General features: G+C 38.3%; 1 protein-coding gene across 3 annotated transcripts in view; it reads left to right on the top strand.

Moving 5' to 3' along the window:
• PIGN (phosphatidylinositol glycan anchor biosynthesis class N) overlaps positions 1-12531 on the top strand; it is a 100043-nt gene that overhangs the window by 71164 nt on the left and 16348 nt on the right. For all 3 annotated transcript variants that reach the window (XM_072327790.1, XM_072327791.1, XM_072327792.1), the window contains exons 20-23: positions 3712-3820; positions 7254-7356; positions 9669-9771; positions 11958-12044. In XM_072327790.1, the coding sequence (XP_072183891.1) occupies positions 3712-3820; positions 7254-7356; positions 9669-9771; positions 11958-12044 (402 nt within the window). The remainder of the gene's footprint in view (positions 1-3711; positions 3821-7253; positions 7357-9668; positions 9772-11957; positions 12045-12531) is intronic.

Here is a 12531-nt window from a genome sequence, read left to right as displayed (position 1 = left end):
TGGACTCCAAGAGAGAGAAGAACATTATAGAGACATTATGGATGTTGGATGTTGATCAGTTAAGATCTTGTTTTACCATTAAAACGTTTGTGATTGCTCTGAATTGTTAGGAATGCAAAAGGAAAATGTTTGTCAGAAGACTGGTGTTTTTTTTCTAGACAACATAATTCTTTTGCTTTCCCTTTAGTTTTTCTTTTGAGTTGGAGTTTTCAGAGGGAGCGGAGTGAAGAAAATATTCAGTTTGGAGAATTTTGAACTCATGGCATCATCTCATCAGATAATACATACCTATTTTACAAAGACAGATGGTGACTGGGGCACTGATATTCATAAACATGATCAGGTTCCTGCTTTGCATCTGACGAGAGGTTGCTAAAGGATAATTTACATGTTACCCACATATCTATTTGTTGGAGGCTGTCACTGCAAATTATGCTTTCCTCTGATACGTTGTTACTACTTACACAGAAAAATAAGATAGGTTGTTTGATATCTCTCAGTTTAGAGACTGAAAGGGTAGTTTAATTTGCTACAGTGCTGCTGCTTCCTTGTGAGCTTTTCTCCTTTCAGTCGCTGACCGAAGGAGGAGGAAAAACAGAGCATCCTTTCCTTACATGTAATCATTACGGTATGCCTTGGGATTTCCTTAGCAACTTTGCTAACCCCTTTTTGTAGGGTCAACAATGCAGAAGGAATAGCTGATGGTTCTAGCTTTTCTTCTAAGTTCAGCCAAAAAAACCTGCTCTGATCTGGCCTAACTTCTCTTATCAGGATCCCCTGACTTGTCTTTTATCAAAGCTTTTGCTTTGGTAGTGTCTGTGTGCAAGAATAGACTTTTGAATCATTTCACCTCATCTCAAATTTTTGTATCTACTCATTTAAGATGAAATGCATTTTCAAATAATATTTTCCAAAGACTCAAGTAGTTCTTTCCATTTGCCAGAGTCATTCTACACGAGTTAATTTATAATTGCATCTGACTAAAGATGTTTCCCTTTTCAGTTCTCTTTGTATCTCAGTCAGAGGCAGAGAGAAGCACAGCATTACCTAAGCTTTTTGATGTGCTTATGAAGGCTCTTTTTGTCTTCAGAAGACAACTTTCTCCTTTCTTGCCCAAGTGAGCTTCCTTTTCTGAAAACTAGCCAGTAGTGAAGATACTATATCTGGTAAAGAACAAAGTCTGTTCCATTACATTAATTGCTCTCCTTTTGTCAAGAAGAAATATAAGTAACTCCTCCCCAGTGCAGATAAATCCCTCAGATCCAGTCCTGAACTGTGTACATTTGTGTTGGTTTCTCCACTGGTGGGACAGAACATACAACTTGGCAAATGAATATGAACTGCATACCTGTATGGATTTGAGTGTCCACTTACAAGCAACTTAGTAGTTAACTGTCCTTTGTACCTAGAGATTACAGATTTCGTACATTTTCTTAGCCTTACTGAAACAAGTTGCCCCAGACAACCGAACATCATGATTAAAAAGTTTATGTCAATGCAAGGGTATAAATAAGAAAGTAAATACACAGGCTTAACTAACTTAATTATGATTACATTTGCCTTTCAGTTTCAAAATCTTCAGTTATGTTTAGACATAAATTTGCAGTTTTGATATATGTCACTGTTTGCTTGAGGCAGAAGATACTAATTACTTCCTTCTTTTTCTGAAAATTGCCAAGAGATTTTCAGGTTTGCTTTTAATATTAAAGCAGGAGTAACGTTTTGCTTCTGAATTTTCTTTGCTGTGGCAAGGAGAGTGTTGGTTTTTGGTCAGTGCCACTTCAATCCTAGAGATGGCTTCGGGAGTGGTGAAAATTGAGTTTTTTTTATAATCCATAAGCTGGACTGCTGAAGAATTTACCATGTGACTTAAGTTTTTTTTGCTGGAGTTTATCTCTTTGCCAGCAGTTTCACAGTTGATGTCCAGTTTTTGTTGCACTACTGAAAACACTGCTGTTACCACTGGCTGATTTATTCTGGACCAAATTTAGGAGACATGTAAGTCATGTAGGTCCAAGGTGGCAGCTGATTAATTTTCTCTTCTAAATTACTTAAAGCCACAGTAGGAATCCATGCCCAAACTATAGATTTAGAGAACATAAGTTGTGTAACAGATTATTCTGGTTCTTATACTGTTCTTTCAATGGGTTGCTGTTATGTGTGGTGTTTTGGATAATTGCTGGCAAAGAGGTGCTGATGTCCCCCTCGATTTCCTCTTTCTAGCTGATATCTACAGGTGACCATTTCTCAGAAGCCAGCCCTTAAGCTGTTCAAGAATAATCTCTGAACTTCAAAGGAGGTGTAAAGGGGCAAAGAAGACAGGTTCTTAGCTGGAGATCTCTGCTTACACATCCAGCTTCCATACTGCTCCACAACCTTGGAGATGTCATTGAAGACTGAGAGCAGTTTGAATGTTAGTTAAACTGTGAACATGGAAGTCTCTGAAACAGATGCCAGGGTGCTGGCATAGAGCTAGCAGAAGTAAATGGAGTTTACTGACATGCTCTGATCATCATCATGGATCTTAAAAGGCATGAGTTATACTATCGGTGATGACTGCAAGTGCAAAATGGCTTCACCAGTGACTAGGATATAGTCGGGGATTACCAGAACTCATGACACTAAAAGAAGTTGAAAAGATATATCAAAGGGGAGAGAGATATGGCCACAATACAGCAGAGATCCCAAATAAGCATCAGAAATCTAAATGGGCCAATTCCCTGAGCTTTTGGAGGCATACTACTTTGATCTAGTTTATTAATGTCGGACAAAAATAGAACTTATGTATTCTTGAGCCCTGAAATTAAGCAGAACCAGCAGATGCTGAGCACCTTTGAAATTGAGCTGAAAAAGCATCCCGACTGCTCAGCGTGTCCTCTGGGCGGGGTACCGCTAGGTGTCAGTGTGTCTGGATGAGAAATGGCAGCTATTCGTATGGTAAAAAGTGAAGGCAGTGAACATAGTGTGGTTGCTTTTTAGAGTGTCATTTTAAAGCACATTTGCAAAGTGCTGTGTATGCTTCATTTGCCTTTCAGGGAAATTATGAAGTTGTGAACAAATAACAATAACTGAATTCTTGGCTCAAACATTTTCTTGAATAATTGTCTACTTAGGAAAATGGGGTAATTTCCCTCCCCCCTTTGTTTTTTTGGCTCATACTTGATGACTGGTTGACATCTCCTGAATTAGCCCAAAACAAAAACCCTTCCATCTTACTGCTTCTCCAAAGTGGAGGTTTCTGCTTGTGGTGGCTCAGACTATTTCATCTGAACAGTTTGCTAAGGTTGCAGCTTCTTTGTCCTCTGAACTACACCTCCAGTTTGTGCTGCTGTTATCTGTTCTCCCAAGAACTGTGTTTTGCCTGTGCAAAGCTTTAACTATGCTTACCCTTCACCCTGTACCTGATCTTGCATTGAAGCCTGAAGTTGTGCTGCTTCTTTGTGGCTGCCAATCAAGGACCTTTGCCTGCTTCATCTGTTCAGCTTTTTGTTTGGTTCCTTTTATCACAGTTGCACTTATTTCAATAAAAACCTGTGGATAGAAAAAGGTAGAAATACTTAACTTTCACATCAGAGTCTTTCTCAGGGTTCCTGTTCTTCTGTTGATTCAGATGGGGTGTTTATGCAACTTGAAAGCATATTTACATATTCAATATGGAATGGCAGAAATTTCCACACTATTTACATGTTTCTTTGATTTCCTTCTTTCTAGATGTTCAGTATTGCACTTTCAACGTATGTTGTGAGCAGTACTCATAACAGTCTTAAAAACAAGCAAGGATTGCCTGTATTCAATCAGATTATCAGTTGGATGACTCTAGGTAAGCATCTTGCTTCCCAAACTTGTTTTCTGTTATTTTTTAGAGTTAAGGGTTGTGTTGAGGAGCACTGACTCTTTAGTATCAACATCTTATGGTTCCACATATTTTGTCGCTTGACTTCTTAAAGTTTGATAATATGTTTAGTAAGTGAAGTTTTTTCTCATAAATGCTTTGAGAAGTTTTCTAAAATATTACTCCTTTTTAAGGTTATAATAAAATACTAACAACTGAGTTTACAGGTAGCTTTATCTTTTGTTTTGAATATCCTTTTTAGGGTTATAGTAATACGTCCTTTTTGCTTTAGTTGAAGCCATGTAAGAGTGATCTGAAGTTTCTTGTCCTTGTTTCTACAAACAAGCCAGTTAAAACATGGGGATGTGAGGAAAAGAATGTTGCTGTATTTCAGTAAGAAGTTACAGGTGCAGCTGACAGCAGAGATCCTTGGGTTACAGGATGTGCTTTTCAGAGCTGACTTAGAAATCGCTTCTGAACTAGTAAAATTAGTATATGTTTGATATCTGTTAGAAGCTAATTATTAAAGAAAAAAAATCAAGTCTGGATTTTTCACTGCTCTTAAATTAAAATTGTAGGATCATTAAACAGAGCAAATGTAATTATCACCGGGGTTATGGAATAAAGTAATTAATTTGGTATTTCAACTGTAAATAATTTCCGTATGGCTCCATTAGCAAATGTTAGGCAGCATTTATCCCTGTCTGATCCGAAATGTAGGACTTGTTTTAGACCAAAAACTCTTTAACGTTTGGAAGCAGTAATTTTCTAGAAGTCAGGACCTATAATTTAGATGTAGCTTAATGGAAGAATTGTGACTCCTGTTCTCTAGTTGCTGCACATTTTGTATATTGTGTGTACTCCTGTACTGGTGGCATAGCTGTAACTTAATCAAATCCTATCAGTTCGAGAAGTCTTACTTCTGTTTGAGCAAACAAGTTCAAGACTGATACAACTGTGATCACTGTGTGTGGGGAGAATACTCTTCATAATGTGGTTTACTTTCCATCACCCTTTCCATTGTAGCCTACTAAGCAAAGTGCTTGTCTCTGTATGGATGAATTCCTTGCAGTTTTAAAGTCAATGAAATCAGTGATGTCCTGCTTGGCTTACTGTAGCAGGAATTGAGGGTAAAGGTTATTGTTCTTTTATGTGTGACAGTGAAAGAAATGTGTTTTTTATCTATGAGATTATTTGGGAAGTCAGAGAAGTCTAAAGCGTTAAGGAAAAATTATGTCAGAAATTCTCTTTTCTGGTGCTGTTGTTTCTATGACAAAAATGAAGCTATAAAGAAGTAAACTATGTACCCTGTTTGCTGTCACGCTGGTATTGAATATTTTAGCAAAATTTTTCAGGCTGGAAGTAATCTTTTCAAATGGATATGATATTCAAGGTAGGAGCCTTATGCATTTGTTGAAGGTGCTTTACATAATTAAACACAGAACTAAGCAGGTAAAAAGCCTAGGGCATCCAATGGATTGTCCTCAATACTCCTAGTGAAGAGAGATTCCTTGTCATAACCACAACAGGCATCTGGCTTGTCATTAGCATCCACCATAAATGTGACATAATAAGAACTAAGGTACCAAGATCTACTGTAGCTTTTCCAGTATTGGTGACTCTATAAACGGTCAAATGTCTTTTCATCTCTTTGCTTACTTGTGGAAGATCAGTACTGTCCTTCTTAAGCTTTGCTCTTCTCTATTTATACAACCAGAAATATAGTTATTAGAATTTATTCATGATAATGCTAAGCTAGATACTTCTGAGGTTCTCCAACAAATAGTCATCCCCTCTTCATCCATTCTGATGAATATGAAGCCTACCATATTAATAAATAATAATAATAATAATTCTAAGCCTAAATTAAAATTAGAAAGAAAGACCGGTTTGGGAGGAATCGGGCAAATTACTCATGGGTGTGTGCCTGCAAGCCTGAAAAAAGAACCTGCTGGCTTCAGCTGTTAGGCTGTGTGGTTGTTGCAGTTCCTGTATGGTAACCACAAACATACAGAGGTAAACCCAGGAGGCACAGAGTGAGTCCAGCCACTTCCATGTTCTTCAGAACTTTCCTTTTAGCATTCTAAATCAACGTATGTTATGTTTTGAAGTTTTCATCGGCATACCATAGCAACTAGCCAAGTTTTGAGGAATGTCACATTATAATCCTACAAGGAACGTGCACTGAGACTTTGTAGGTCAGCCAGAAATGTGCAAGTCTTTTGACGGTTAATATTTCATGTGTCATATCAGAGTTGGAAAGGCTAATCTGCCACACACACATCTGTTTTCATCTGTGATTGTATACAGAGAGTGATGCACTGAGCATCATTCACAGGAGCTAGTTGCCACACTGAAATTTCTTTCCAGCTGCTCTGGCTTGCAGTTAGTGTCCCTGGAGTTCCTCCTTTAGCTGTGCCTTCAGTAAGCACAGAAAGCTATAAGTGATGCTAGAAGGCTGAAGCACTGTTGAGATGAAGTCCCTTATCTTGTTATTGTAGCAGTGGCCAAGGCTAAAAGCCAGGAGATGAAATGAAGGTTGCAGAAACTGCCTCATTACTGTTTCAAAGATATGCTACATAGATACTGTGACAATAAGCACAGCAAAACAGATGTACATGCTGTATATTATAGTTTCATTTCTGTTCCTTAATCAAATAAGTAATCATGACTTAATGCTGAAGTTACCTTTGAGTGTTATTGGATAGTGAGCGGACCTTGCCACAATGAAGAATGACACCAATGTTATTTGTCCACTCCTTTATAAGCATATTTGTCATGGAGTTATCTAGATCAGTCTGTGTCTGTGACGGGGGTGGCAGTAGGCCCGTGGGCCCCCTGGCCCCTGACAAATGGGAAGGGAAAAAGGGAAAAGGGGTAGGGAGATGGGAGCTGGGCTCAAGGAGGCAAACAGAGAAGCGGCAACGATCTAAAGAGGAGAACTTATTTTACTAACTATGATGTTGGAATACAAGATAACACAATATAATACAATCTAATTGAAATTGAGTCTAATAAGTAAAATAAGAGAGAGAGAGAGATTTCTGAAGATCGAGAAGCCTACCAGGTTTAAAATGGCCAAATCAGAGCAGTTCTTTTCCTTCTTTCATTCCCGACTTCAGGCACCTGGATACTTTTTCTCTACTTTTCTTCCTCTTTGAAAACAAGCTACTGGAAGAGAGTGAGCACTTTTCTGTTTTCCTCACCTCCCATGAGGCCCTGGGGAAGGGCTAATGAAAAAAGAAAAAAAAGCCAAAGTTTGGTCTTTCTTCAGCAAAAGTAACTTTTCAAAATAAGTAGGGCGTGTATGACCCATATAGAATTTTTGTACATAAAGCTGTCAAGATTTGAGGAATGTCATCTTGTTACTGAGGAGGAAATATTCTGCATGCATTGACTGACAGTTCGTCCTTTATTGCAGCATCTTCCTCTGCACTGCCATTACTGAGTCCCACGTTGCTCTTCCAGCGACTATTCAGCATACTGCTTTCACTGATGGCCACCTACCTGCTCCTCAGCACAGGGTATTTCTTACTCTTTTTCCTTTGTTGTTGCATATGAAAATCGGGAGCGAAATGTGAAATTGTCTGCCGAATCTCATGAGTATTCCTGTTAAAGATGTGATACTTGCTTCCAGCTTTAAGTCTCGCTGTTTACTTTTTTTTTCGGTTCCCTGAAGATTATTTCAGGGGAACTTCCGCAGTTCTCTTTGTATTTATTATAAGCTCTCTGTTTTGTTGACATTCCTTTCAGCTAGACCAAACGGAGACTGAAGGGATGCATATTCAAACAGTCGTGCACTAAAATAAGAAAATCCGTTTTGGTTTACATCTTCCGTTGTTTTAGTACATGCTTTTCTATTCAGAAAGAAAAGAAGTGAAAAAAGTAAAGGAGATGTGATGGGAAACAGGTAACCTTAAAATAAGGGAAGTGTGGAAAGTCATGGAGGTAATTTTTTTCCAAAGGGTGCTAAGCTCCCAGAAAGAACAGAGCTTGCTCTTCTCTGGGGCAAAAGACAGCCATCCAGAGCTTTAAGCAAAGAAAGCTCCATGTCAGCTAACCGACTTTTTGCCCACTCAGTAGCTCTTAAAAGCACAACTAGTAAGGAACATGGGAACCATCCCTTTCACCGCCCCTCTCATTTGTCCTCCAGACTTAATTACGCTGGGAAATTAAGTGGAATAAAATATCTTACAGCCGATATTTTGCAATAGCTGCCTCTTGTAGCTATGCTCATTTCTGATCAAGCACTGTTCTTGTTTTTATCTCCCACCTTCCTACCAGTTCACCATCAAGAGTGTGATCCTAATCTTCTGACAACACACACTCTTGCACTTGACTTTCTTAACCTCTCCTGGCTGATGGATAAAGAATGAGTGTCATTCTTTGTGACAGTGGCAACCTCCCTTTTTATGTCATGGCCCTGCACCAAACCACTTAAATGCTGACTGCTCTCTGGTGCTTTCCTACAGTGTTCATACAGACCAACAAATTCAGAAAATTATTTTAAAAAAAAGGAAGAAAAATCACAACAAAATCCAGGTTCTGCATTTATCTCCCCAGTGCTCTGTTAATATTCCAGCACCTATCTAGTTGTAGCTTGGTAGATGTATTGAAGCTAGCTGCAGAGCATAGCTGCTGATAAGTTGTCACTCACTCAGTTGAAGACATTCAGTTTGCAGGTAAGCATAGACAACTGTGAGGCTTGCGGGTACTTTTGCTGTTGACAACCCAAGCATCGTTATTTTCACGTTTCTTAATTGCCTGTCATTTTTTATAATTAAAACAGAAAAGCCCCAAATCTTTTGTTCCAGTTTGAAAGCACTTTGCAACTACACTAACAGGGAATTGTGTTATAGAGACTATACCAAAATTAAATATGATATTTTTTCTTAAATTTTAGACAAATCAGTAGTCTTGTCAGTGTTGCTGTCACAGCCTCTCTGGGTTTTATTATTTTATCTTGAAAGAAAATAATGATAAGCTCTGTGAAGTGCAACTGGAACATAAAAGGAGGGGAAAAGCAAGTTTTATCTGACAAAAGTCTATACCTCCAAGTTATCAGAGTGTTTTAATTGCTCAGATAAATCATTTCTCAGATAAATACGTTCATAGTTTGCTATGCTGGCTTGTTGTAGAAGCTAGCAATACCCCTCTGACACAGGAAGTCTATCTGCTAGAATGGCTGAGCTGCCTTGATTAGAGTTTAACTTAACACTGCTGTTGGAATGGATGTTGGCGTTAGAATAGATTGATACAGAGGAAATAAAGAAGGCGTTTGAGTTCAATAAAATGGGATGGTTTTTTAATCACGTGACTGCCTTTCTCCTGACTGCTGAATTGAAATCACCACAATGAGGTTGTTTGATGAGATCCTAAAGAGACACACTTCCTAGATCCTATGTTGGTCTGAACCTTCCCAGTTATCAGTAAGTCTTACTGCAGTGCTTTCCGTTTTGAAGAAAACAAGTGCTGGGTGTGACTTTTTCTCCTGTTTCTTTTTAATTTTATTTGCATCGATTTTATTAATCATACCAGTGGGAAATCAGCCAATTGTTGCTAATGGCAACAATCAGATAAAGAAATGGATGCAAAATACAACTGAGCAAAGCTGCAGCATTCTGCCTGTCCTACTTGTACAATTTTATTGCTGTGTGGCTTTAAACTTCACCAACCAGATGCGGGTGCTCCTCAGAAATGGTGGCAGGGAGAGTGCTGTTGTGGTTTCCATGTATGAAGATGTATGGGTAAAGAATGATAAAATAAATGTGATGGTATTTGATGTTAAATGATTGTTAGTGACTTCCCTTCCTATGATTATTATATTGCTAATCAGATATGAAGCTCTGTTTCCACTGGTGCTCTCTGGTTTGATGTTGGCGTGGATACAGATGGAACAAGAAGCATTGCAGCATTATGGTCTTTCACTCAAACCAAAGGTAACAGCCTCAGATAGTTATATCAGTTTAAATTATAAGAAGCATCTTCTTTTTCCTTTAGGTACAATAAATGTTCTGAGTGACTTTCACAGAGCAAGACTTTGCATTTTCTACTTTGGAGCTTGGGAGATACCAGTAACAGCTGTCTCATGAAATGGGAATGTGACCTTGTAGAAGATGTTTCACATCAGAGCTATTTCTAGGAATGCAGGAAATCATTTTGACTTAGCAGTATGTTCTGCCAAATACAAAGCTCTCTTCTTTGAGTGTAATGCTAATTCAGAGTAAGGTCCAGTAACTTTTCAGATCAAGTACAGTGTCACTGTACTTTCTTTATTCTGATGGCAGTAGTGAGTGTCCATGTAAGAGACTGAAAAGAAGTATTTTATTTCTGAAATGAGCCACAGGAAGTGCAAGAAATCTTGTCTGACTTTGTTCTGCCACTTTCTTTCTTCAAGAAAGGTGCTTTGTTTTTGATTAGACAGGCAAAGAACTGGAGACTAAATAGGAACTCATACATTCTTTGATTTGCCTGGAAAAAGAGTTCTGTAATAGATGTCAATGCAATTTCTTCTAACCCTAACATTTTTGAAGCTATTTTCAAAGCCCATGCTGCTTACACTGCTGCTTTTAAATTAGGTCAAGGCTTTTAGCAAGCTTTGGCAATGCCATCAGTTTGGTTAGAGCAAAAGTACCCATTACAGAGCTGTCTGTGTGCTCAGAGCCAGGCAAATACGCAGCATGGTTCTTCCCTGTTTCTCCCAGGTGTGCCCTCTTTGGTGATGCTCACGGAGAATCTGGGTAATAACGCCCAGGAATGGCCAGACAAGCTTGTTAAAGTGGTGGTACGCATCTTTCATGCCAAAGCAGTCACCGTCACCAGAGCAGATCTCACAAATGCTCTGATTTTGTTTCTGCCACAGGGGGAGATGATTTTAAAGCTTGAGAGAGTATGGAATTTACCAGTTTAAGGCTGGATATCAGAAATGAGAATGGGAATTGCTTTTCATTTTTACTATGTATACTTATTTTACTTGTGGATGTTTTCTAGTGTCTGAAGTGCTAAGAATCAGAATCTGTGTTGCTTACCAACCTGATGGTGTTCTGATCTTCTATTTGTTTTTCTTTTTAAATAAAATTCTATTAAAGCAGCGTATTGCATAGAAGACTAGAACAGTGATGAACACTTCATTAATCAAATGTGTGGTGCATGGTGTTACAACCGCCACTTGCAACACCAGAGGGCCCGGGTTCGAATCCCCCTTGTGGCGCAAGGGGTAAAACTGCCGCTCTGCTACACTAGAGGGCTCGAATCCCGGGAGTTGGACTCGATGATCTCTAAGGTCCCTTCCAACTCGCACGATACTATGATACTATGAAATGCAAATGAAAAGAATGGAAGTGATCTGTAATTAGTGTTTACATTGTTGCTATCTGTATGTCTTTTTGTTCCAAGTGAAACAAACGATAATGCTCATTCCTGCCCCCCACTTTTAGATTAGAAAAAGAATCTATCAAGTGCCTGTTAATACTCAGACAAAGTAAATCTTGTGCTTGAGAATCCAACTCAGCTTTCTGATGCGAGTTTAATTTTAATTAAGAAGTTGACAGTATTGAAAGTATGTTGTTTTATTTTATATTATTTTTATTTTTATTTTCTGCAATGAAAAGGAGTCCACTGGCTTCTAAAACTTTGAAGAGAGTTCTCTTTAGGTCAAGTGTTATTGTGATGAAAACTAAAGGAGATGGAGAATATTTCAGTGTTCTCATTCGCAGCATAAGTCAACTAAGAATAATTGTGGTCTTTTATTTCTGTGGGTCTTTTTTCACACGCTCATGTGAGCAGTGTTAAGTGTTTGTGTGTAGGAGGAAGAATATTTGTGATGGAAAAATATGATAAATCTAAGGCATATAAGTTCTTTTTTTTTTAGTGTAGATAGCAGAGGAAGCTTCACTGTTCATTTGATCACCTCATTTGTAGAGTCTTTCTGGCAGATTCATTAAAGCATAATAAGAAAAAAAAAAAAAAAAAGAAAAAGAAAGGTTGCAGTCCTCATCATAATAGCACTTTAATAACAACTGCTAGGGAATTAGGCTTATTTCTCATTCATTTCTGTAAAAATATGGTGGGTCTGTCAGAGTACATCTGTTATGTTAGGTATTGATTTCTTCTGCTGTCTTTCCAGCTTGCTGTTTTCAACTTCGCCTATGCTACTGATATAACTCAGTTTCGACAACTCCACCTAGACGACATCCGCAGGTCTTTCTTCTTTGTATCCTTTTGTTGGTTGCTGCGTTCCAAGGAAAAGATGGGTTTGTTTCAGTCAGTCAAAAGCTGTATTCTGGTAGTGGCTGGAAACAGGGAACAGTGAAGATTATTTATCTGATGCTGCTCAAAAGACAGTTGTCTTGTACGCTGCTTTTTGATGCAGCAGCAAAAGAAACCAACAAAACTGTAATGAACGGTGCTTTTTTGAAATCCATCTTCTTGGCCACTTTGTAAAGTTTGGCCTCTTATAGAATCACAGAATCGTTAAGGTTGGAAAAGATGACTGTTACAGTTGAGTTAACCTTTATTCTAAGGACACTGGTTCTCAACTTTGGTTGTGTTTTATTACATTTTGGCTGCAGGGAATTCATTCAGCCTTGATAAATTAATTGGAAAAAGTGATATTAAAATTATTCTTGTTTTGTCGTTTTTAGAGTATGATAGCGTATTAGGAAGAAACTGCTAAAAGGTAGGCATTGGCCATGTCCAAT

This window comes from Excalfactoria chinensis, chromosome 2 (genome assembly GCF_039878825.1).
Source record: "Excalfactoria chinensis isolate bCotChi1 chromosome 2, bCotChi1.hap2, whole genome shotgun sequence".
NCBI classification, from domain to species: domain Eukaryota; kingdom Metazoa; phylum Chordata; class Aves; order Galliformes; family Phasianidae; genus Excalfactoria; species Excalfactoria chinensis.
The sequence above is the reverse complement of the archived record's forward strand: the minus strand, read 5'-3'. Positions and strand labels throughout refer to the sequence as shown.